This window comes from Salmo salar, chromosome ssa14, assembly GCF_905237065.1.
Source record: "Salmo salar chromosome ssa14, Ssal_v3.1, whole genome shotgun sequence".
Classification (NCBI taxonomy): domain Eukaryota; kingdom Metazoa; phylum Chordata; class Actinopteri; order Salmoniformes; family Salmonidae; genus Salmo; species Salmo salar.
In genome coordinates, this window is record NC_059455.1 from 79,343,190 (window position 1) to 79,368,387 (window position 25,198).

The 25,198-nt window shown below is 43.7% G+C and overlaps 2 protein-coding genes across 2 annotated transcripts; one reads left to right on the forward strand and one right to left on the reverse strand.

The window, feature by feature from the left end:
• Window positions 1-3,985: 3,985 nt before the first annotated feature.
• On the reverse strand, window positions 3,986-7,158 carry ccdc127b (coiled-coil domain containing 127b). The gene is made up of 3 exons (XM_014142644.2): window positions 6,930-7,158; window positions 6,364-6,495; window positions 3,986-6,018 (listed from the first exon to the last, which is right to left on the reverse strand). The coding sequence occupies exons 2-3, from the start codon at window positions 6,488-6,490 to the stop codon at window positions 5,327-5,329; spliced, it is 819 nt and encodes a 272-aa protein (XP_013998119.1). The 5' UTR covers window positions 6,491-6,495; window positions 6,930-7,158; the 3' UTR covers window positions 3,986-5,326.
• Window positions 7,148-24,384, forward strand: LOC106570380 (succinate dehydrogenase [ubiquinone] flavoprotein subunit, mitochondrial). Its single transcript, XM_014142643.2, has 15 exons — window positions 7,148-7,300; window positions 13,057-13,134; window positions 13,328-13,489; window positions 16,658-16,801; window positions 18,500-18,664; window positions 18,854-19,002; window positions 19,221-19,345; window positions 21,142-21,310; window positions 22,068-22,263; window positions 22,514-22,688; window positions 22,839-22,957; window positions 23,123-23,234; window positions 23,392-23,522; window positions 23,812-23,925; window positions 24,130-24,384. The coding sequence occupies exons 1-15, from the start codon at window positions 7,241-7,243 to the stop codon at window positions 24,214-24,216; spliced, it is 1,986 nt and encodes a 661-aa protein (XP_013998118.1). The 5' UTR covers window positions 7,148-7,240; the 3' UTR covers window positions 24,217-24,384.
• Window positions 24,385-25,198: the final 814 nt, after the last annotated feature.

Consider the following 25,198-nt stretch of genomic DNA (forward strand, 5'->3'; position numbering starts at 1 on the left):
CGTGATATCCAATTGGTAGTTACAGTCTTGTCCCATCGCTGCAACTCCCGTACGGGAGAGGCGAAGGTTGAGAGCCATGCGTCCTACGAAACATGACTTGTCCCGAAGCCACTCCTGCGTTATCTTGGCTGTGTGCTGTTTTTGCTTTGTCATTATGGGGTACTGTGTGTAGACTGATGAGGGGGGAAAAAAACGATTTGAATCTATTTTAGAATAGGGCTGTAACGTTAAAAAAAAGTCAAGGGGTCTGAATACTTTCTGAATGCACTGTATGCCACTTACGTAGCAGACATTTTTATCCAAAGTGACAACAGTCCACACATTTTGGTATGTGACCCCAGTGGGAATTGAACTCACAACTCTGGTGTTGCTAGTGCCATGCTCTTTATGAACTGAGCCACGTACTGGACCAATACAATCAATAAGTACAATACTGTAAAATACAATACACGATTACGATACAGGTGGAAGATGTATGATTGCCATCCCCATGAGCGTACCACCCTCTTTCAGGACATGGAAGACACATGCAATGATTTCAATCCAGACCTACACAGTGTACAAAACATTAGGAACACCTTCCTAATATTGAGTGGCACACCCTTTTTCCCTCAGAACAGCCTCCATTCGTCGGGGAATGGACTCTACAAGGTGTCAAGTGTTCCACAGGGATTCTGGCCCATGTTGACTCCAATGCTTCCCACAGTTTTGTAAAGTTGGCTGGATGTCCTTTGGGTGGTGGACCATTCTTGATACACACGGGAAACTGTTGAGTGTGAAAAACCCAGCAACATTGCAGTTATTGACACAAACTGGTGTGCCTGGCTGGCACCTACTACCATACCCCGTTCAAAGGCACTTAAATATTTTGTCTTGCCCATTCATTTGTGTATGTGAATGGCACACGTACACAATCCATTCAAACAGGCAAAGAGTAAATACAGGACTAAGATTGAATCCTACTACACCGGCTCTGACGCTTGTCGGATGTGGCAGGACTTGCAAACTATTACGGACTACAAAGGGAAGCCCAGCCGCTAGCTGCCCAGTGACACAAGCCTACCAGCTCAATAACCTCTGTTGCTTGCCTCGAAGCGTGCATACTGAAGCCTGTATGAGAGCACCAGCTGTTCTGGATGACTGTGATCACGCTCGCCATAGCCGATGTGAGAAAGACCTTTTAAACAGGTCAACATTCACAAGGCCAGACGGATTACCAGGACGTGTACTCCAAGCATGCGCTGACCAACTGGCAAGTGTCTTCACTGACATTTTCAACCTGTCCCAGGCGAAGTCTGTAATACTAACATGTTTCAAGCAGACCACCATAGTCCCTGTGGCCAAGAACACTAAGGTAACCTGCCTAAATGACTACCGACCCTTAGCACTCACGTCTGTAGCCATGAAGTACTTTAAAAGGCTGGTCATGGCTCACATCAACACCATCATCCCAGAAACCCTAGACCCACTCCAATTTGCATAACGCCCCAACAGATCCACAGATGATGCAATCTCTATTGCACTCAACACTGCCCTTTCCCACCTAGACAAAAGGAACACCTACATGAGAATGCTGTTCATTGACTACAGCTCAGTGTTCAACACCATAGTGCCCTCAAAGCTCATCACTAAGCTAAGGACCCTGGGTCTAAACACCTCCCTCTGCAACTGGATCCTGGACTTCCTGACGGGCCGCTCCCCCAGGTGGTAAGGGTAGGCAACAACACATCTGCCACGCTGATCCTCAACACGGGGGCCCCTCAGGGGTAAGTGCTTAGTCCCCTCCTGTACTCCCTGTTTACCCATGACTGCGCGGCCATGCACGACTCCAACACCATCAAGTTTGCCGAAGACACAACGGTGGTAGGCCTGATCACCGACAACGATGAGACAGCCAATAGGGAGGAGGTCAGAGACCTGGAAGTGTGGTGCCAGGACAACCACCTCTCCCTCAATGTGATCAAGACAAAGGAGATGATCGTGGACTACAGCAAAAGGAGGGCCGAGCCCCCCCCCATTCTCATCGACAGGGCTATACTGGAGCAGGTTGAGAGCTTCAAGTTCCTTGGTGTCCACATCAATAAACTATCATGGTCCAAACACACCAAGACAGTCGTGAAAAGAGCACGACAACACCTTTTCCCCCTCAGGAGATTTGGCATGGGTCCTCAGATCCTTAAAGTTCATTGAGAGCATCCTGACTGGTTGCATCACCGCCTGGTATGGCAACTGCTCAGCCTCCGACTGCAAAGCGCAACAGAGGGTAGTGCGTACGGCTCAGTACATCCCTGGGGCCAAGCTTCTTTGCCATTCAGCACCTCTATACCAGGTGGTGTCAGAGGAAGGCCCTAAATATTGCCAAAGACTCCAGCCACCCTAGTCATAGATTGTTCTCTCTGCTACCACAGGGCAAGCGGTACCGGAGCGCCAAGTCTAGATCCAAAAGGCTTCTTAATAGCTTCTACCCCCAAGCCATAAGACTGCTGAACAGCTAATCAAATGGCTACCCGGACTATTTGCATTGACCCCCCCCCCCCCCCCCACCACTTTTTTTTCACGCTGCTGCTACTTGCTGTTTATGATCTATTATCCATGCATAATTACTTTACCCCTACCTACATGTACATATTACCTGGGTTACCTCGACTAACCTGTACCCCCGCACATCGACTCGGTATCGGTACCCCTATATATAACCTCGTTATTGTATTGTTGCTCATATTTTTTTACTTTAGTCTATTTAGTAAATATTTTTCTTAACTGCATTGTTGATTTAAAGGGCTTGTAAGTAAGCATTTCACGGTAAGCATTTCATACCTGTTGTATTCTGCACATGACAAAATAAAATTTGATGTCAAGGCTTAAAAATCCTTGTGACATCAATAAGGGATCTTACGTGAATCCAGATGAAAGCTAATTGGTGGAATGGTATCAAATACAGCAAACACATGACAAACACATGACTTCGTTCCATCCATTATTATGAGCCGTCCTCCCCTCAGCAGCCTCCACTGACCCTCATTGTATGTCAGGTGTGGATTCGCCATGCCAGAAGGGTTTTCCCCAGGTGAATGAACAATGAGGATATTTACTGCAATTTTTTGTGAGAACCCATGTCCAAATGCTCCAGACAGGCTTGATGCAAACTAGTGCCTGCTAAACATGGTTTCTTTCATTTATTTTCATTTGATTACATTGTGAAAGATGTCTTCAATGATCACACATGGGATAGAAATGTAATGTTCAGTCAATTTGAATGGGTTGTGCAAGTTTATTGCCTAATGTGAAATCAGTGTAATGTACTACAATTTACAGTACTGTAGCATACTATATTCAAAGGCAATTTTGAAACATGTATCTTACATTTTTGTTGCTATTGGAGTAACTGGTTGTTAAAATAACTAAATTGAGAATATCATTATTTTGTGTTTGTGATTAAACTCATATTTCACAGATCAATTGTTCTGTGGTGAAAGATGTCTTACAAACAAAATTAATGCTCAATGAAAGCTTTTGAATGTAAGACTGGCTGTGTTAAGTGTTACCAGTTTGGAGTTTTGTACTAAGAGTTTTGAAAATTCATCACAAACGTGTGAAAATAGGATCAAAGCGATATAAAAACCTGTAATGAAACATGTTCAAACAGTTTGTATGCTCCTCAACGTCGCTCCCCAGCAACTGTTCAATCCATACACTGTGTCGTGTCTCTGACTTCTTTGATGACGAGCTATTTTGTTTGATTGATTACGTGATTGATTTAAACCATGCAACATTTAACTCGTTAATAATCTGGAGCACCTCGGAAGAGTTAGTTTATATAGATCGGCTATCTCCCGAATCCACTCTTAAAGATCCCTAGATCTTTTATATCAATAGCAGTCAGTCATTAATTATTCTTTACCTAATATCAGTCTCATCTGAACGTCGTAAAATTCTTGGTTATCTGCACGAACCCAGCCTTTTCTATGAATCATCCATACACAAATTGGCTCAATTATTTATTGACTAACTAATTAAACAATTACAGAATATACAATACATTATACAGTAAATACCATCCAATGGACTAAACAAAAGCCGTTTGGTTATAACACGATAGATTCAGAGTGGGGGGGGTGGAAGGAAGGAAGGAAGACAAAGGAATGGGTCTATCAGACATGGGAAGCTATTCTCGCATAAATACATATGCCACTAATGATCGCTCGTTCGGAGAAAGGTAATGCATTGTATTTACGTGAAGCTGGCTTCGATAGTTGAGCTGGTGGTGTGAGGCTCTGGTTTGCCCAGTCGAGGTCGCCATTGTCCTTTGTAGATTCTTCCGGGTTGTTTTAAGAGTGAGATGTGATTTTCTGCTTAGGTCAATGTTCTTACTAGATTTGCTACCTTTCCAGCTGCAGTCTGTTAGGCTGTAATCTTGGACTCACTTCTTCTTGAGTGATCAATAGTTCACACCATTTCACGTGTGGCACAAGCTCTCAGGTTTTCTGGCCTGTAGAGTTGAAATTAGAATTAACCCTTTTTAAAACAGGTGACTTTTCGTCACCGGGGCTTTTATTCAAGAGTGGAAAAGGGGTTGGTTCATTATTTCTATTTACTTGGGCGGGGCCACTGACTGGGCACACGTTACCATAAAACAAACACTTTTAATTTTAGAAGACTAAATCACATTGTTATCTTTTCAAAAGTATTCTTATACTTCGTCAAACATTTTATCCAACATTCAGATGCAAGCCTCATAACTGAGGAACCTGTATAAACAGAGTTAGGGTAACGTGCCTGTATTGTCTTTCATGAGGTCACAAACATGAAACAAAACAGACCGGGTCATAGTTGGCTTCTCCACCAACTGTTTCCACTTTCTCTAAATTAGGAACAATGTTTAATTAGGAGTATTTGGCGGGAGAGTTCCTTTGTTCTAATGTGACCCTCACAGTAGGGGGTTGTTCACATCTCTGCTAGCCAATTCATTGAAAGGGCTAGCGTCATGACAACTGATATACACAGTGCCAGTGTGGTACTTTATTTACATACCTCACAAACACAGGTTTGAGATGAGATGTACTGTATGATGGAAACATTTAGTTTAATAAAAAATAAAACACTATAGGATTCTATGAATAGGATATTGGTCATGCAAATAACATTTTAGGCTCAATAAGTGCTTTACAGGGTTAACCATATTGTTTACAGTTTTTACTTTGTCTTTCAGATACACATTTTTAGATTATCAACAATAATTTTCTGTACTCATTTCAAATGCTTGTCCTTCCTCATAGGACATATTACACATGAATAAATATCACTTTGGGTCATAATCCCAGTGACATCATAGATTGCTAGACTGTGTTTCCAACAATGTGGCCTCTGCTCTCCTGTGTTTCTGTAGTGTGACCTGCAGCTGCCAGTATCTGAGGTAGATCCACATCAGACTACCGTTCTTGCGCTTGTCCGTGTTCAGGTACTGTGCACAGTGGCGGTCATTTTTAAATATGTCCTTGAGGCCGGCCTCCATATCCAGCTGGGCGAGAGCCCGTTCTCTGCCAGCTCTGACCAGCAAGTCCTTCTCCATTTCCAGCCTCTTCTCCCGGGGCACCAGGATGCTGCAGAAAGCCCCCTGCCTCTCCACCAGACCCTCCTCCACCTCCCTCAGAGCGGCTATGGCTCCCCGGTGCCACTCGCTCTCACTCTCCCTCTCCAGAGCCGTGTGGAGGAGGGCCCCAGCTCCGCCAGCCTGCAGCAGCCGGCTCTTCTCCCTAGTCAGGGCCTCCCGCTCCTGGCTAAGCCTCCTGCGTTCCTCCATCAGCTGCTGGCTCTGGGAGGCTATGGCCTGGCGGTAGCCCTGCACGCGGTTCTTCTCCTTCTCCAGTTCCAGCTCCAGGTGGACCGTCTCCCGTCGGTTCTCTCTCAGCGTGTCCTTGTACTTCAGCTCCATGTTATCGCAGATGACCTGCATGCTCTTGTCATACTTTTCTTTCACCTCCAACACTTCCCTCTGTGACTCTCTGGACCATATCCACCCTGAAAGATGTTTGCATTTAGCTTGCTATCTACCTGTGCCTTACAAGTTGTGGATGCACAATGTTGCCACTTACTTAGACCTTATCTTACCAAATGAAAGTTTGTCATCAGACATGCCAATCTTGGATTTCAGGATGTGCATTGAGAGTTAATGCATATGGTAAGACATCAACAGTACAGTACATTTTCATTGGCCTAAAATTGATGTATGTAAACTGAGCACAGTGGCCCTCTGATTGCCCAGTAATGCAGTCAGTAAGATTGTTATTATGTCTAGTCATAACAGGCAACCTGCTCTGTGCTTCTGAAGTCTTGAGCAGGCAACTTGTGTAATGCAGTACTTACGGAAGGCAGCGAGGCCGATCATGGGCACCAGTAGGGCATAGTTCCACTTGTTCCCATCGCTGCCACCACCACCCCCTCTCTGCTCTGGCCTGATGTTCCATTCCTGGGGGTCATTCAGGTTGTTCATCTGGCCTGCAGAGGTAGCATAAATTGAATGAGTGACATCTCTGCATATTAATAATGTGCATGAACTGCTCACAATCTGGGGTAAACTGCACTGGTGAAAATAAAAAATATTGACGCAAAGGCATTTAAATATGGGGTATTACAAATGACCATATTCGTCATGATTCTGACGGGTGCGTTTCTACTGTTCCTATTTACTATCTACATGAACTACAAGTTGACAGAAATGGCTCGATGGTTGACTGTCAAACTGGAGTTTTTTTTATAAGCTTGAATCAGAGCTAGTACGTTAGCTAACTAGCTTTATTTACTGATCTTGGATCGATGCATTCTGAATTCAGTTCCGTTCAAACGAACTTAGTTAATAGGACCTGATACATAACCTGCAGAAAGTGTTAGCTACCAAAAGGAAAGCATGCCTTAAGTAATATTGCAGATACCTTCTGTTCAAGAATGATAAAGTCTCTTCAATCGAACTGCATTCGTCTCTCTTCCGGGTTAAACATAGCGTAATTTCCCAACTAGACTTTGCAGAGGGGAGTTACATTTGAGTTAATTTCAATCAATCAATATAATGATGTAAACCGAATTATGAGTTGTGAAATATCAAAACAGTAATATAGAAAGTTACTTGATGATTTAATAAATATAGAAATGAGGACTATTTATTTTCATTTTGAGATGGTATGCTCCGGCACGTGTCAGAGCAGTTTGGTGACGTTGATTTCCCCAGACGAAGCGAGCACCCATCATGGCCTTGGTGTGTACTACCTCCCGTGTTCTCACCAAAAACATCCTGTCAGCTAAGGCGGTAAGTATTTGGAGATAAACTGTTGCTATAGAATATCACTATGAACTACTTTATCTTTTGGACTCATGAATGTGTTCGTATTCGCAGAAAATTTAACTTTAACCCACCTTGTTTTGTAACATCAGCTGGTCAATGATGTCTCACCATTGACGGAGTTTCGTAGCTAGTTTCCTAAGTATAATTTGCTATGCAATTCTGGGCGCTAGTTTAATTTGTCACAGCTTCAATAGTTTTCATAAATATCCATGGCGATTCTGACGAATAGCTTAATAAATGTAATTTGTATTGCTCGTGTATGACGAGTGAATTAAACCTTGCAGTAGCCATTAACATCAGTGCGTTGAAGGTCAATCAAAACAAGTTAGCTAAGAAGCTGTTAACGATGTGGCTGACCAAGCAGTAGGCTAATGCCCAGTGTTGGCTGAATCTGTGATGAGTTTGTTTGTGTTGTCTGTCAGTCATTGATTTATGTTTGATGACAAATAATGTCTATCGGCTACCTTTCTTTTGAATGCGTGCTGTGTTTCAAGAGGGGATGTTTAAACTATGGCAAATTGGTAACTTTGCTAGCTAATGTTAGCTAGCTAGAGTTGGCCAGTTCTTAATTGTAATAGTGTGAAACTGCAGCCCGGAATTTGGGGCGTTCCCCCCCCGAGCACCCCATTGGTTCCTGCATGAACGCCTTGGTTTCATGCATGTTAACATTAGAAGCCTACTCACTAAGTTTGTTTTACTCACTGCTTTAGCACACTCTGCCAACCCGGATGTCTAAGCCGTGTCTGAATCCTGGCTTAGGAAAACCACAAAACCCTGAAATCTCCATCGCTAACTATAACATTTTCCGCCAAGATAGAACTGCCAAAGGGGGCGGTGGTGCAATATACTGCAAAGCCTGCAGAGTTCTGTATTACTATTCAAGTCTGTACCCAAACAATTAAAGCTTCTACTTCTAAAAATTCACCTTTCCAGAAACAAGTCTCTCACTGTTGCCGCTTGCTATAGACCTCCCTCTGCCCCCAGCTGTGCCCTGGATACCATATGTGAATTGATTGCCCCCCTTCCATCTTCTGAGCTCGTGCTACTAGGTGACCTAAATTGGGACATGCTTAACACCCCGGCCATCCTACAATCTAAGCTTAATGCCCTCAATCTCACACAAATTATCAATGACCCTACCAGGTACAACCCCAAATCCGTAAACATGGGCACGCTCATAGATGTCATCCTAACGAACTCGCCCTCCAAATACACCTCTGCTGTTTTCAATCAAAATCTCAGCGATCACTGCCTCATTGCCTGTATCCGTAATGGGTCTGCGACCAAACGACCACCCCTCATCACTGTCAAACGCTCCCTAAAACACTTCTGCGAGCAGGCCTTTCTAATCGACCTGGCCGGGGTATCCTGGAAGGATATTGACCTCATCCCGTCAGTAGATGATGCCTGGCTATTCTTTAAAAGTGCCTTCCTCACCATCTTAAATAAGCATGCCCCACTCAAAAAAATTCAGAACTAGGAATAGATATAGTCCTTGTTTCACTCCAGACCGCCTTTGACCAGCACAAAAACATCCTGTGGCGTTCTGCATTAGCATTGACTAGCCCCCGTGATATGCAATTTTTCAGGGAAGTTAGGAACAAATGTACACAGGCAGTTTGAAAAATCTACCTTAGCTTTTCTAACAGAAATTTGCATCCTGTAGTACTAACTCAAAAAGGTTGTGGGACACTAAAGTCCATGGAGAATAAGAGCACCTCCTCCCAGCTGCCCACTGCTCTGAGGCTAGGAAACACTGTTACCACCGATAAATCCACTATAATTGAGAATTTCAATAAGCATTTCTCTACGGCTGGCCATGCTTTCCACCTGGCTACCCCTACCCCGGTCAACTGCCCGGCACCCTCCACAGCAACCCGCCAATGCCCCCACCATTTGTCCTTCACCCAAATCCAGATAGCTGATGTTCTGAAAGAGCTGTAAAATCTGGACCCATACAAATCAGCCGGGCTAGACAATCTGGACCCTCTAAAATGATCTGCCGAAATTGTTGCAACCCCTATTACTAGCCTGTTCAACCTCTCTTTCGTATCGTCTGAGATTCCCAAAGATTGGAAAGCTGCCCTGGTCAACCCCATCTTCAAAGGGGGTGACACTCTAGACCCAAACTGCTACAGACCTATATCTATCCTACCCTGTCTTTCTAAGGTCTTCGAAAGCCAAGTTAACAAACAGATTACCGACCATTTCGAATCCCACCGTACCTTCTCCGCTATGCAATCTGGTTTCAGAGCTGGTCATGGGTGCACCTCAGCCACGCTCAAGGTCCTAAACGACATCGTAACCGCCATCGATAAGAGACATTACTGTGCAGACCTATTCATTGACCTGGCCAAGGCTTTCGACTCTGTCAATCACCACATTCATATTGGCAGACTCAACAGCCTTGGTTTCTCAAATGATTGCCTCGCCTGGTTCACCAACTACTTCTCTGATAGAGTTCAGTGTGTCAAATCGGAGGGCCTGTTGTCCGGACCTCTGGCAGTCTCTATGGGTGTGCCACAGGGTTCAATTCTCGGGCCCACTCTCTTCTCTGTATACATCACTGATGTCGCTCTTGCTGCTGGTGATTCTCTGATCCACCTCTACGCAGACGACACCATTCTGTATACTTCTGGCCCGTCTTTGGACACTGTGTTAACTAACCTCCAGACGAGCTTCAATGCCATACAACTCTCCTTCCGTGGCCTCCAACTGCTCTTAAACGCAAGTAAAACTTAATGCATACTATTCAATCGATTACTGCTCGCCCGTCCAGCATCACTACTCTGGACGGCTCTGACTTAGAATACGTGGACAACTACAAATACCTGGGTGTCTGGTTAGACTGTAAACTCTCCTTCCAGACTCACATTAAGCATCTCCAATCCAAAATTAAATCTAGAATCGGCTTCCTATATCGCAACAAAGCCTCCTTCACTCATGCTGCCAAACATACCATCGTAAAACTGATCATCCTACCGATCCTCGACTTCAGTGATGTCATTTATAAAATAGCCTCCAACACTCTACTCAACAAACTGGATGCAGTCTGTCACAGTGCCATCCGTTTTGTCACCAAAGCCCCATACACTACCCACCATTGCGACATGTACGCTCTCGTTGGTTGGCCCTCGCTTCATACTCGTCGCCAAACCCACTGGCTACAGGTTATCTACAAGTCTCTGCTAGGTAAAGCCCCACCTTATCTCAGCTCACTGGTCACCATAGCAGCACCCACTCGTAGCACGCGCTCCAGCAGGTATATCTCACTGGTCACCCCCAAAGCCAATTCCTCCTTTGGTCGTCTTTCCTTCCAGTTCTCTGCTGCCAATGACTGGAGCGATCTGCAAAAATCTTTGAAGCTGGAGACTCATATCTCCCTCACTAGCTTTAAGCATCAGCTGTCAGAGCAGATCACTGCACCTGTACATAGCCCATCTGTAAACAGCCCATCTATCTATCTACCTACCTCATCCCCATACTGTATTTATTTATCTTGCTCCTTTGCACCCCAGTATCTCCACTTGCACATTCATCTTTTGCACATCTACCATTCCAGTGTTTAATTGCTATATTGTAATTACTTCGCCACCATGGCCTATTTATTGGCTTAAGTTACCTCATTTGTACTCACTGTATATAGACTTTTTGTTTTCTTTTGTTCTACTGTATTATTGACTGTATGTTTTGTTTATTCCATGTGTAACTCTGTGGTTGTATGTGTCGAATTGCTATGCTCTATCTTGGCCAGGTCGCAGTTGCAAATGAGAACTTGTTCTCAACTAGACAAACCTGGTTAAATAAAGGTGAAATAAAAAAAACCCCAAAAAACATCGTCATGCTTATGTGACGCCTTTGGCTGTGGGTCAAAAAGGAAATAATACTTATCTGAGGTTTTTCGCCCCCGCCAGGTGTGTACCGGAGTCCTCTTTGCTGGCTAACTAGACCCTCTCCATCGTTAACAGAACTGTGGGAAAACAGTTCCTGAAAGGCAGGGGCAAGGGACACTGTCTACCGGTTGCCCCCGCCTCCTTGTAGTACGGCGGTATGCTGGAGTGACACTGTGTGCTAGCTTGCTAGTTAGCTAGCACACGGTGTCGCTCCCACCTGCTGTGTACCGTAGAAAATTGTACCGTCAGGCGGGGGCCTACCGCTAGCTAATCCGGTACACGGGAGGCGGGGGCGACACTGTGCTAGCTAGCACACGGTGTCGCCTCCGACTGCTGTGTACCGGAGTCCTCCTTATGACTTGCTACATAAGCTAGCACACAGTGTCTTTCGGTCCCGCCTGCCAAACACCTTCCCTCGCCATCGTTAACAGAACTGCGGGATAACAGTACTCGACAGGCAGGGGCGAAAGACACTACCGGTAGCTGTAGCTAGCTTCCGTTTTCGTCCTGCCTTCTGTGGGGTTTATTGGCGGTTGGCATCCAACGTTATGGTGCATTACCGCCATCGACTGTACTGGCGCACCCCGGAGTCGTAGCTTAAAAATGTACCAATAAAAGTATAAAGATGGGTTCCTGCAGATGCTGAAATGCCCACATGCAGGAACGCCCTGATATGCGGGCTGCTGTTTGTGTGTTTTCAGGATGTATGCTGAAGTAATAAGCAGGGAAGTTATTTGTTTAGATTGGAGGACAGGGGAGAATATGTTCCTAGAGAGCATTTACCTAGTAATGATTTTAAATCAATCTTTGTCGCAAAATATGTAAATAAGTAACACTTTATACACCCACACATGTATCTCTCGTATCAGAAATATTGTTTGGGATGCTGCTAAGCACTTATGCATGTTGTGAATTATTATTTTTTTCACAGTTACATGGAACTCAAACCGTCTGTGCGCGTGCGCCATTGTACGTACATTTATTTTGTCCCCCCACACCAAACGCGATCACGACACGCAGGTTAAAATATCAAAGCAAACTCTGAACCAATTACATTAATTTGGGGACAGGTCAAAAAGCATTAAACATGTATGGCAATTTAGCTAGCTAGCTTGCACTTGCTAGCAAATTTGTCCTATTTAGCTAGCTTGCTGTAGCTAGCCAGTTTGTCCTGGGATATAAACATTGAATTATTTTACCTGAAATGCACAAGGTCCTGTACTCTGACAATTAATCCACACAAAATGGTCAACCGAATCGTTTCCAGTCCTCTCCTCCTTCCAGGCTTTTTCATCTTTTAACTTATATGGTGATTGGCATTTAAAATAACAACCTAATGTTTATATCCCAGGACAAATTAGCTAGCAACAGCAAGCTAGCTAAATAGGACAAACTAGCTAGCAAGTGCAAGCTAGCTAGCTAAATTGCCATAAATGTTTAATGCTTTTCGACCTCTCCCCAAATTAATGTATTTGGTTCAGTTTGTTTTGATATTTTAACCTGCGTGTCGTGATCGCGTTTGGTGTAGAAGGATAAAAGAAATGTATGCACGATGGCGCACGCGCGCAGCCGGTTTGGGTTCCATGTTAGGCTCCATGTTGCTGCAGCAGTCTCACCTTAATTAATTATGTAACCATCAGCTGGCTGTGTTGTCACTGCATTTTAAAAACATTCAGCAAACTACACTAACGTTAGAGGCCCATAGACAAGGCATAAATTGACTTGACATTTTGTGGATAAGTCCCGTTCTTGCAATTGAGTACTTTATCATAGGCTATGCATGGCTATTGATTAAAGGCCTATGTTCTATATTCTTTCTCCATTTAGCTTCTGGCAGTATCCCAGAGCTCCAGGAAGCTCCACTTCTCCATCTACGGGAAGAACAAGGCTAAAGTGTCAGATGGCGTAAGTCTGCATACTCCATGTTCATCTTTGACATGACTGTATGAATGGATTCAATATGTTTGCACAAAATATATTGTCTTTTAGATTTAATTTGTCTCGGTGCTTGTAGAAACAATTTGTATTATACAACTCTAGCTAGAGAAAATACTGAAATGTTAATGTTTTGTGCTTGTGTTTTTGCTGGTCCCTGCAGATCTCCACACAGTACCCCGTGGTAGACCATGAGTTTGATGCCGTGGTTGTGGGTGCCGGTGGGGCAGGACTACGTGCTGCTTTTGGCCTGTCTGAGGCTGGCTTCAACACAGCTTGTGTCACAAAGCTGTTCCCCACCAGGTCGCACACGGTGGCTGCACAGGTATATCAAGTTATATATGTTCTACAAGATTCAATGGGAAATGACCATGTAACAGCAGGAAATATCACACATTGTCCCCTTAAAACATCTTAGAGAGAGCCCCCGTTTTAAAAATGTTTGCCTAAAATGACATATCCAAAACTAACTGCCTGTAGTTCAGGCCCTGAAACAAGGATATGCATATTCTTGTTACCATTTGAAAGGAAACACTTTGAAGTTTGTGAATGTAGGAGAATATAACACAATAGATCTGGTGGAAGAAAATACAAAGAAAACCACTTATTTTTTTCCTACCACAATCTTTGAAATGCAACAGAAAGGTCCCACATCTAGCCATCACTCTGTAATTCTGTAATTCCGATGGTGTCCACAAGATGGCAGCAGTGTACAGTGAGGGGAAAAAGTATTTGATCCCCTGCTGATTATGTACGTTTGCCCACTGACAAAGAAATGATCAGTCTATAATTTTAATGGTAGGTCTATTTGAACAGTGAGAGACAGAATAACAACAAAAAAATCCAGAAAAACGCATGTCAAAAATGTTATAAAATGATTTGCATTTTAATGAGGGAAATAAGTATTTGACCCCTCTGCAAAACATGACTTAGTACTTGGTGGCAAAACCCTTGTTGGCAATCAGGGGTCAGATGTTTCTTGTAGTTGGCCAGCAGGTTTGCACACATCACAGGAGGGATTTTGTCCCACTCCTCTTTGCAGATCTTCTCCAAGTCATTAAGGTTTCGAGGCTGATGTTTGGCAACTCAAACCTTCAGCTCCCTCCACAGATTTTCTATGGGATTATGGTCTGGAGACTGGCTAGGCCACTCCAGGACCTTAATGTGCTTCTTCTTGAGCCACTCCTTTGTTGCCTTGGCCGTGTGTTTTGGGTCGTTGTCATGCTGGAATACCCATCCACGACCCATTTTCAATGCCCTGGCTGAGGGAAGGAGGGTCTCAGCCATGATTTGACGGTACATTGCCCCGTCCATCATCCCTTTGATGCGGTGAAGTTGTCCTGTCCCCTTAGCAGAAAAACACCCCTAAAGCATAATGTTTCCACCTCCATGTTTGACGGTGGGGATGATGTTCTTGGGGTCATAGGCAGCATTCCTCCTCCTCCAAACACGGCGAGTTGAGTTGATGCCAAAGAGCTCAATTTTGGTCTCATCTGACCTCAACACTTTCACCCAGTTGTCCTCTGAATCATTCAGATGTTCATTGGCAAACTTGTATATGTGCTTTCTTGAGCAGGGGGACCTTGCGGGCGCTGCAGGATTTCAGTCCTTCACGGCGTAGTGTGTTACCAATTGTTTTCTTGGTGACTATGGTCCCAGCTGCCTTGAGATCATTGACGAGATCCTCCCGTGTAGTTCTGGGCTGATTCCTCACTGTTCTCATGATCATTGCAACTTCACGAGGTGAGATCTTGCATGGAGCCCCAGGCCGAGGGATATTGAGAGTTCTTTTGTGTTTCTTCCATTTGCGAATAATCGCACCAGCTGTTGTCACCTTCTCACCAAGCTGCTTGGCGATGGTCTTGTAGCCCATTCCAGCCTTGTGTAGGTCTACAATCTTGTCCCTGACATCCTTGGAGAGTTCTTTGGTCTTGGCCATGGTGGAGAGTTTGGAATCTGATTGATTGATTGCTTCTGTGGACAGGTAACAAGCTGCGGTTAGGAGCACTCCCTTTAAGAGTGTGCTCCTAATCTCAGCTCGTTACCTGTATAAAAGACACCTGGGAGCCAGGAATCTTTCTGATTGAGAGGGGGTCAAATACTTATTTCCCTCATTAAAATGCAAATCAATTTATAACATTTTTGACATGCATTTTTCTGGATTTTTGTTGTTGTTATTCTGTCTCTCACTGTTCAAATAAACCGACCATTAAAATTATAGACATCATTTCTTTGTCAGTGGGCAAACGTACAAAATCAGCAGGGGATCAAATACCTTTTTCCCTCACTGTATGTGCAAAGCTTCAGACGGATTACTTGAAGTATGAGCAAACTACATGACATTTAGTGTGAAGTCACCCAGGTACATTTGGGCAATTCGTGAAGGAGATATTTACATTTTTCTGCAAGAATATTGTCAAATCTGTATACTTGGACTTTGATTTAGCTTTTCCAGTATTAGTAGCCGTATTTTAAGTTCAACGTTTTCATAACTTCATAACTCTCCATATTCTTATCATTTTTGTCCAAAAGCTACATTTTGCGACATACGGGGTTTCCCGATACTCCTGTAAAGCCCAGCTCATTGGCTATCTAGCTAGCTTTGTTTGACCCCGATTGGTGCTTATTTGACAAAGTTACAGTTGATCAAGTGAAGACCGCCCGCATCATCGGTGTGCCATGAAGGCGTCGCTCTCTGACCCAATTTGGTGTCCTATAGGATAAACTACACCCCTAATGATATAGTGAAGTCTAGTTATGTTCTATGATCTCTGAGGAATAAATACGAACGTGATTTGACTGGTTGAAACAACGTTTAGATTTTCAGATTATTTTCTTTGCAAATTGAACGAGTGGAAATACAAAATTGATCGTGCATGCTATATGGACCTTTTTAGGATATGAAAAAGTATTTTGATCTAACAAAACGACACTTCATGTTATCTCTGAGACCCTTTGGATGATAAATCAGAGCAAGATTTCAGAATGTAATAACACATTTCACCTTCAGAGGTGAATTTATAAAACCTATCGCGGTGAAAAATGGTTTTGTTGTTAGGAGCTTTCCTCAAACAATAGCATGGCATTTTTTCCGCAGTAATAGCTACTGTAAATTGGACAATGCAGTTATATTAACAAGAATTTAAGCTTTCAGCCGATATAAGACACTTATATGTACCGACATTTGTTGTTTCTCTAAAATGTGCGATCGAGACAAGGCGCTGCATGATTTACAACTGTCCCGTTGGCAGGACGCCTATCCCTAAGAAGTTTTTAAAGTCATGTGTTGCATAATAAGTCTCATCAACTCTGTTTGCATTATACACAGAAGGCAGCAATGCCATTTTTTAAATTCACAGTGAATTAACCATATCCCACTGCAGTGGCTTTATTAGCCAACATAATGTTTTACACTTGTATTAGGCCTACCTCCGTGCAATATCTACAAAAAAAGGCCATAGTTCAAGTCCTGAACAGTTGTTTTTGCATTTAGGGTGGGATCAACGCTGCCCTTGGAAACATGGAGGGAGATGATTGGAGGTGGCATTTCTACGACACAGTGAAGGGATCTGATTGGCTGGGAGACCAGGATGCCATCCACTACATGACAGAGCAGGCCCCACATGCCGTTGTGGAGGTGAAACACACACACAGCTTTTTAGATATGTCAAAGAAAACAAAATGGTAAAGCAGGATATTCACTAACTTAAATGAAACCATGCCTCTGATGGTTCTTTGTGAAAAACGAATGTTTGGAAAGGTAACCAGCCTCTTGAAAGGGGAGTTGGTAGAAGGGGTCAGTAGGGGAATGTGGCAAGCGTGGGGTAGCAGGTAGCCTAGTGGTTAAGAGCGTTGGGCCAGTAACCAAAAGTTTGCTGGTTTGAGTCCCTGAGCCAACTAGGTGGAAAAGTGTATGTGTCCTTGAGTAAGGTACTTTACCCTAATTGCTCCTTTAAGTCACTCTGGACAAGACCGTCTGCTAAATGACGCAAATGTAATGTAAAAATACATGCTAGTGGTGGTGTAAGCAAAAGTCTCATGCTTAAAGTTGCAATATGCAGAAATTGCTCCGCCGTTTCCTGGTTGCAAAAATTCAAATAGTTGGCCTTTCAGTTTGGGAAAAATCATTGTACCATCTAAACCGCTGGGAAATATCTTTTCAATAACCAAAAATATTGTATTTTCAGCTGTTCGAAGCTGGTGTAACCGATGTGAAATGGCTAGTTAGTTAGCGGTGGTGCGCGCTAATAGCGTTTCAATCAGTGACGTCACTCGCTCTGAGACTTGAAGTAGGGTTTCCCCTTGCGTTGCAAGGGCCGCGGCTTTTGTGGCGCGATGGGTAACGATGCTTCGTGGGTGTCAGTTGTTGATGTGTGCAAGGGTCCCTGGTTCGAGCCCAGGTTGGGGCGTAGAGAGGGACGGAACCTACACTGTTACATTGATGGTGTTGCTGCGGAAAAGGAGGTGGTCAAAAGGGGGGTGAGTGTAACCGATGTGAAATGGCTAGTTAGTTAGCGGTGGTGCGCGCTAATAGCATTTCAATCAGTGACGTCACTCGCTCTGAGACTTGAAGTAGGGTTTCCCCTTGCATTGCGAGGGCCGCGGATTTTGTGGCGCGATGGGTAATGATGCTTCGTGGGTGTCAGTTGTTGATGTGTGCAAGGGTCCCTGGTTCGAGCCCAGGTTGGGGCGAAGAGAGGGACGGAACCTACACTGTTACACTGGTATAGAGAACCGGATATAAAAGATGCAAAAACGAAAGGTAAGAATGGGAAGCATAGACTTAGAAATAGCATACATAGAACAGATCTACTGCTTCTTACGCTTGCTTTCAATTAGTGACAGATCTATAACTCACATTTCTATGTGAATTTGGTTGGGGTGCCCTACATATTGCAGCTTTAAAAGCGCTGCAGCAGAATTCAACGGCCCCTCCGACTTGGCATATTAATAAATTAATGCTGTGTCCTCTATCAGCCCTTCTGATGTACCAAAACGAGTGAAAGTGCCCTTTCAATGCCCTTAATCTTCTCTGCAATGTTGTGTAGGTGCCTTTACGTAGACTCAAACAGTTTGATTTAATACATTCTGTGTAATTAAATAATTGGCTAAAGTGCAAGCGTGTTAGTGTAATTATGTAGCCTATAATTATTTTGGGATTAAGTTGAACACCCCCCCCCCAATCAGAAAGGATTGGCACAACGTCAAAACAAGCGCTGATAAAATGAAAACATGAATGTATTATTTCTTGGCTAACTTACTATTTCTAGCTTCCTGTTGTGAAAATAACTGAAAGCTGGTGTGCCAGTGATTTAACAGGTCTTTATGTACCCAGCTAGAGAACTTTGGCATGCCCTTCAGCCGTACCGAGGATGGCAAGATCTACCAGAGGGCTTTTGGTGGCCAGAGTCTGAAGTTTGGCAAGGGAGGCCAGGCCCACCGGTGCTGCTGCGTAGCTGACAGAACCGGCCACTCCCTTCTGCACACACTCTATGGACGGGTATGTCACAATGTCTTGACTCAAAATTCCATAATCCACCACTTGCAGTCGTGCTAAATCTCCATACCCTTTCTCTGCTGTTCCTCTGAATCCTATTTTACTGACAAACTCTGCTTTTAGAATCTCATTCTGTCCTGTTTTTGCTGGATTCACTCATCTATCACTCTTCTATGCTTCTCACCTATTTAGTCTCTGAGGTATGACACCAGCTACTTTGTGGAGTACTTTGCCCTGGATCTGCTGATGGAGGAAGGAGAGTGTAAAGGAGTGATTGCTCTGTGTATGGAGGACGGATCCATCCACCGCTTCAGGTCCAAGAACACAGTCATTGCCACCGGGTATGTATCTGGCTCTGTAGTAGATGTTTCTGTAGTGAATACGTTTACAGTTAGAAGGCTTGTTCCAAGTAATCTGGGAGCTTTGTCTTACCACTTATACCAGTTGTAATGTTAACTTTTTAACATCCTCACCCTGAGCAGAAGGTGCCTCCTTGATGACGATGCAAAGTTCTCATATTTTGCCGAGTCTTACTCCTGCCACTCTGCTCAATCTGCAGTGGTTACGGCCGTACCTACTTCAGCTGCACGTCAGCACACACCAGCACAGGAGACGGTAATGCCATGGTGACCCGTGCAGGCCTGCCCTGCCAAGACCTGGAATTTGTCCAGTTCCACCCCACAGGTCAGTGTCAGATTGGCAATAGAGGCCTGTCTTCTAGGGAGTGAACTTAAGAACATTAAATAAACATTTATTTGAGAAGAGTTGATAAACATTCAGAATAGGCCTATCCATTAGAAGTGTATTCTTGAAAGTGTTTCTGTCCTTAGTCTGAAGGTAACTGCTAATTATCATGTGTGTTTCATGACATCGTTGGTGACAATGGCTAGTATCGTTGGTGACAATTAACCTCTCTGGGCTAGTCCCACCCTAGTCAACAGCCAGTGGAATCGCGTGGCGCGAAATACAAATACATCAAATGCTATAACTTCAATTTCTCAAACATATGACTATTTTACACCATTTTAAAGACAAGACTCTCGTTAATCTAACCACATTGTCCAATTTCAAAAAGGCTTTACAGCGAAAGCAAAACATTAGATTATGTCAGGAGAGTACCCTGCAAAAAATAATCACACAGCCATTTTCAAAGCAAGCATATATGTCACAAAAACCAAAACCACAGCTAAATGCAGCACTAACCTTTGATCTTCATCAGATGACACTCCTAGGATATTATGCTATACAATACATGCATGTTTTGTTCAATCAAGTTCATATATCAAAAACCAGCTTTTTACATTAGCATGTGATGTTCAGAACTAGCATACCCACCGCAAACTTCCGGTGAATTTACTAAATTACTCATGATAAACGTTGACAAAATGCATAACAATTATTTTAAGAATTATAGATACAGAACTCCTTTATGCAAACGCTATGTCAGATTTTAAAATAGCTTTTTGGCGAAAGCACATTTTGCAATATTCTGAGTACATAGCTCGGCCATCACAGGCTAGCTAATTTGACACCCACCAAGTTTGGGGCTCACTAAACTCAGAATTACTATTAGAAAAATTTGATTACCTTTGCTGTTCTTTGTCAGAATGCATTCCCAGGACTTCTACTTCAACAACAACATGTTGTTTTGGTTCCAAATAATCCATAGTTATATCCAAATACCTCCGTTTTGTTCGTGCGTTCAGGTCACTATCCGAAGGGTAACGCGTGAGCGCATTTCGTGACAAAAATCAAAATATTCCATTACCGTACTTAGAAGCATGTCAAACGCTGTTTAAGATCAATTTTTATGCTATTTTTCTCGTAAAATAGCGATAATATTCCAACCGGGTAACGTTGTATTCATTCAAAGGCTGAAAGAAAAAATTGAAGTCTCATGAACGCGCATCTCAGTCTCACTGTCCCCAGGCTGACCACTTACAAACTCTGCTGCTGTACTTTGCCCAGAGACAGCAGACACCCCATTCCACTTCCTGGCGGCTTTAGAGAGCCAATGGAAGCCTTAGAAAGAGTCACGTTACAGCACAGATGCTGTATTTTCAATAGAGCTGCAACAGAAGGACAACAAATTGTCAGACAGGGCACTTCCTGTATGGAATCTTCTCAGGTTTTGGCCTGCCATATGAGTTCTGTTATACTCACAGACACCATTCAAACAGTTTTAGAAACTTTAGTGTTTTCTATCCAAATCTACTAATTATATGCATATTCTCATTTCTGGGCAAGAGTAGTAACCAGTTTAAATCGGGTACGTTTTTTTATCCGGCCGTGAAAATACTGCCCCCTAGCCCCAACAGGTTAAATCACATGGTCATAGAAGTCAGAGGGCTGGCAGACATGTCTGTTTACATACTGTGGATACATACTCATACTATAAATATAATGGGGAGTTAAGTGAAGTCCATCGGTGCCCTCAGTGCTGGTTTCATATAACATATGACGTAATGTAATCCCTCTAGGTATCTATGGAGCCGGCTGTCTGATCACAGAGGGGTGCCGTGGTGAGGGAGGAATCCTCATCAACAGTGAGGGCGAGCGCTTCATGGAACGATACGCCCCCAACGCCAAGGACCTGGCCTCCAGAGACGTCGTGTCCCGTTCCATTACCATCGAGATCCGAGAGGGCAGGTAAGATCACCAAGGCTCTGCCTTCCCTGAGCACCCATAGAAGTATTGTGCTGATGCTGGATAACTGATGTGACTGCATGTGTAACCGATGCGAAATGGCTAGTTAGTTAGGGGTGGTGCGCGCTAATAGCGTTTCAATCAGTGACATCACTCGCGCTGAGACCTGAACTGGTTGTTCCCCTTGCGTTGCAAAGGCTGCGGCTTTTGTGGCGCGATGGGTAACGATGCTTCGTGGGTGTCAGTTGTTGATCTGTGCAAGGGTCCCTGGTTCGAGCCCGGGTTGGGGCGAAGAGAGGGACGGAACCTACACTGTTACACATGCTCTATCAATGTCAGATCATTGATTTAATATGGGCATGCAAATTTTTAAAACAATGTGTCAAATAGATGGTCAATCTAGAATCCATCTATTCATGCTTCTGTAAACTAAAATCGACCTCAAGAATGTTAAATTTTAGTCATTTAACAGATGCTCTTATCCAGAGCGTCTTACAGGAGCAATTAGGGTTTAGTGCCTTACTCAAGGGCACATCGACAGATTTGTCACCTAGTCTGCTCAATGATTCGAACCAGCAACCTTTTGGTTACTGGTCCAACACTCTTACTCTTAACCGCTAGGCTACCTGCTGAATGACAGGAAATGGAATTCACATGGAATCTACCCACAAATTCCAATCGAGATGTTTCCACCTTGCTATGAGTTTCAGGTGTGAAAGACAACTGTCATGCTAACAGACTTTTATCTGTGTGTTCCTAGGGGATGTGGCCCAGAGAAGGACCATGCGTACCTGCAGCTGCACCATCTCCCTCCACAGCAGCTGGCCACCCGCCTGCCAGGCATCTCTGAGACCGCCATGATCTTCGCTGGCGTGGATGTCACCAAAGAGCCCATCCCTGTCCTGCCCACCGTCCACTACAACATGGGAGGAATCCCCACCAACTACAAGGGACAGGTAACTAGCAGCATCCGTTGACAAGAAATGTAATACATTTGCGTATTTTCTTATTAAAAGTCCTATGAAATAACCCTAATATATTTAAGCAAATCTAATGAGACAGATGTAGTGAGTCTTTAAACTGGACCTCTCTTAGGTTTAATGTAATCAAACGATCTTATCATATCATTTATGTATTGTCAGCTGTGATGTAATATGTCTGCTGTACCGCAGATCATTTTATGATTTACTGTCCTATTCTCCACAGGTCATCACCTACACGCCCGAGGAGGGTGACAAGGTGGTGCCAGGGCTGTTTGCCTGTGGTGAGGCTGCCTGTGCCAGTGTCCATGGTGCCAACCGGCTGGGAGCCAACTCCCTGCTGGATCTGGTGGTGTTTGGACGTGCCTGCGCCCACACAATCGCTGACATCTGCAATCCCGGTACCAATTTTCTTCTTTAACCCTTACCTGTATGTCAAGACAAAAGCACATGCATTAATGCATTGTCCCACAACTTCTTAATGTAATGGCCAGGCCAAGGCTCCCTTGGAAAAATAGTTAGACAATCCTGGCAATGTGGTGTTTCTGCAGGAGAGAAGCTCTCCCCCCTGAAGCCCAACGCAGGAGAGGAGTCTGTGGCCAACCTGGACAAGTTGAGGTTTGCTAACGGCAGCATGAGGACCTCCGAGATCAGACTGAACATGCAGAAGGTATGGATTAAAAACAATTTTTAGGGGGGAATGGAACTGATATGCAGCACATCCATATTAGGAATTTACCTTGGATGGTCATCAAATCTACTGGTAATGAGCGTTAAATACTTGTACAGTACCATCACTTCTTTGCTTAACCTTTGTTCCTCTCTCTGTCGTCAGACCATGCAGAACCACGCCGCTGTGTTCCGTACCGGCAAGGTCCTGAAGGAGGGATGTGACAAGATGGATGCCGTCTACCAGACCCTGGACGACATCAAGACCTTCGACAGAGGTCAGCATCTCATTCCCTCTGCTGATGTGATATGAATTGTCTTTCAATTGCCCCATCTCGCAAGGGCAGAAGGTCTTTTGTCCCATTGTTGGGCTGGATTGCAGCAGTGATTATGTTCTGAAGCAGTGTTAAAGTTCCCTCTTTCTTCTCCCCTTAGGTATTGTGTGGAACACTGACCTGGTGGAGACCCTGGAGCTGCAGAACCTCATGCTGAACGCTGTGCAGACCATCAACTCTGCCGAGCAGCGCCAGGAGAGCAGGGGAGCCCACTCCAGAGAGGACTTCAAGGTAAGAACTGAAGAGACAGAAACCACTCATATACTAGCCTGGCCTGCAATGACAATTTGTTGTCTGGCAAAGCGATATTGCTCGTATGCATACGGTTCCATTTTGCTTCATGGTAGGGGCCTCGATGTGGACATGTTTTTTTTGGAGCTGAAAGTAATGCATATGAACACACACTGCTTTTGTCATCACACAAACATCCACCATAAACTATAGGAGCTCTCTCCAGTAGTAGTTGGACCAGTCTGTAGACTGATGTTTCATTATGAAAGATTCCTATGTACCATTGCAGGACCGTATGGATGAGCTTGACTATGCCAAGCCTCTGGCGGGACAGGTGAGGAAGCCCATTGAAGAGCACTGGAGGAAACATACCATGTCCACTGTGGATCCTAAGACGGGAAAGGTAAGTACGCTCACAAAATCAAGTCCAATGCCTAATGATTGTGTTTAACTACAGATTTTCCTAATTTTATTTTTCTAAATATAAATGACAGGATTAATTGTAACATTCTTTAATTCTTAACAACACAATAATAGCAGAGTCTGTGTTTGCCAATGTTAATTTGCTATCACTAACCCATCTCTCCTTTTTGTGCTTCTGTTATAGGTAACTCTGAAATACAGACCGGTTATTGATAACTCGCTTGATGCAGAGGACTGTGCTGCTATCCCTCCCGCCATCCGTTCCTACTAAGCTCATAACTATCCAATGCTGCTCAACTCTTTTATTTATGATCAGAACTTATGCTTTTGCAGTTATCCTTTATGAAGTTTCAACAGGAGTGTCATATTGCTGCTAATAAATACTATAAGTGGACTATTTGATATGTTTGATAATAAACTTTACTGTAAATTGTGCAAACTTGAGTGTTTTGTGTGTATTTTAATCTTCTACCACATTTGCTATAGTTATTTTTGGCAAATACATACATATTTCATATTTAAATATTGAATGATTGTAGAAATCTGTCAAAAGTCAGTTTGAAAAAAAAAAATGACCCCAATTTTTAAGATATCTACACATTGCCAATACAATACAATTTCTTCACTCAGTGGCTATCCTATTTCTAATCTGTTTGTGAAGTTCTGTTTATCTTGTGTGCTTCCTGTTTTGTAGGATTTATCTTGAATAAAGATGCTCAAATAACTCAATCCCTCCCTCCCATCTGTAGTTTGTCAGATCTTCCAAATACCATGTCAATGTTCTATCTGAAATACAATAATCAAAGTCGCTGGAGGAAGCACCAGCACCCTGGAATTAGATGTTTTTGATTACAGAAAAAAACGATGGTTTAGAAACTCTGTTGTGTATTTGAAAATGAAGGCGTTGAGATTAACTTTTTTTGGAGGGGGGAATGGTATGCAACCGTCTATACACTGGTGTGGACCAGTTCATAAAATATTCTCCAAGGTGTCGATTTCCCCAACACAATTTAATGGCGAGAAGGTGGGAAACAACAGATAATATGCGTACTTTCTTTATGAAATACTATTTTCCACCACCATGCTACAGTGGCTACTGCTAGTCCTGGTCCACATTAGTGTTTTAAAACTACATGACCAGGGGTGGAAAAAACTGACTGCTGCAACATACATGGTCCTTGCTCTCTGGGTTCCTTGGGACATTACAACCCTGACATTACCCCCATTGAAGTTGAAATTTAAAAGGTTTAGGA

What these genes read in the sequence shown, in the direction of transcription:
- ccdc127b (XM_014142644.2), bottom strand. Translation starts at nt 6,490, where the DNA reads ATGAACAACCTGAATGACCCCCAGGAATGGAACATCAGGCCAGAGCAG. An exon ending in GATCGGCCTCGCTGCCTTCC is followed by an intron (nt 6,019 to 6,363) that starts GTAAGTACTGCA and finishes AACATCTTTCAG; the next exon opens with GGTGGATATGGTCCAGAGAG.
- LOC106570380 (XM_014142643.2), top strand. Translation starts at nt 7,241, where the DNA reads ATGGCCTTGGTGTGTACTACCTCCCGTGTTCTCACCAAAAACATCCTG. An exon ending in TGCACACACTCTATGGACGG is followed by an intron (nt 18,665 to 18,853) that starts GTATGTCACAAT and finishes TCACCTATTTAG; the next exon opens with TCTCTGAGGTATGACACCAG. An exon ending in AACACAGTCATTGCCACCGG is followed by an intron (nt 19,003 to 19,220) that starts GTATGTATCTGG and finishes CTCAATCTGCAG; the next exon opens with TGGTTACGGCCGTACCTACT.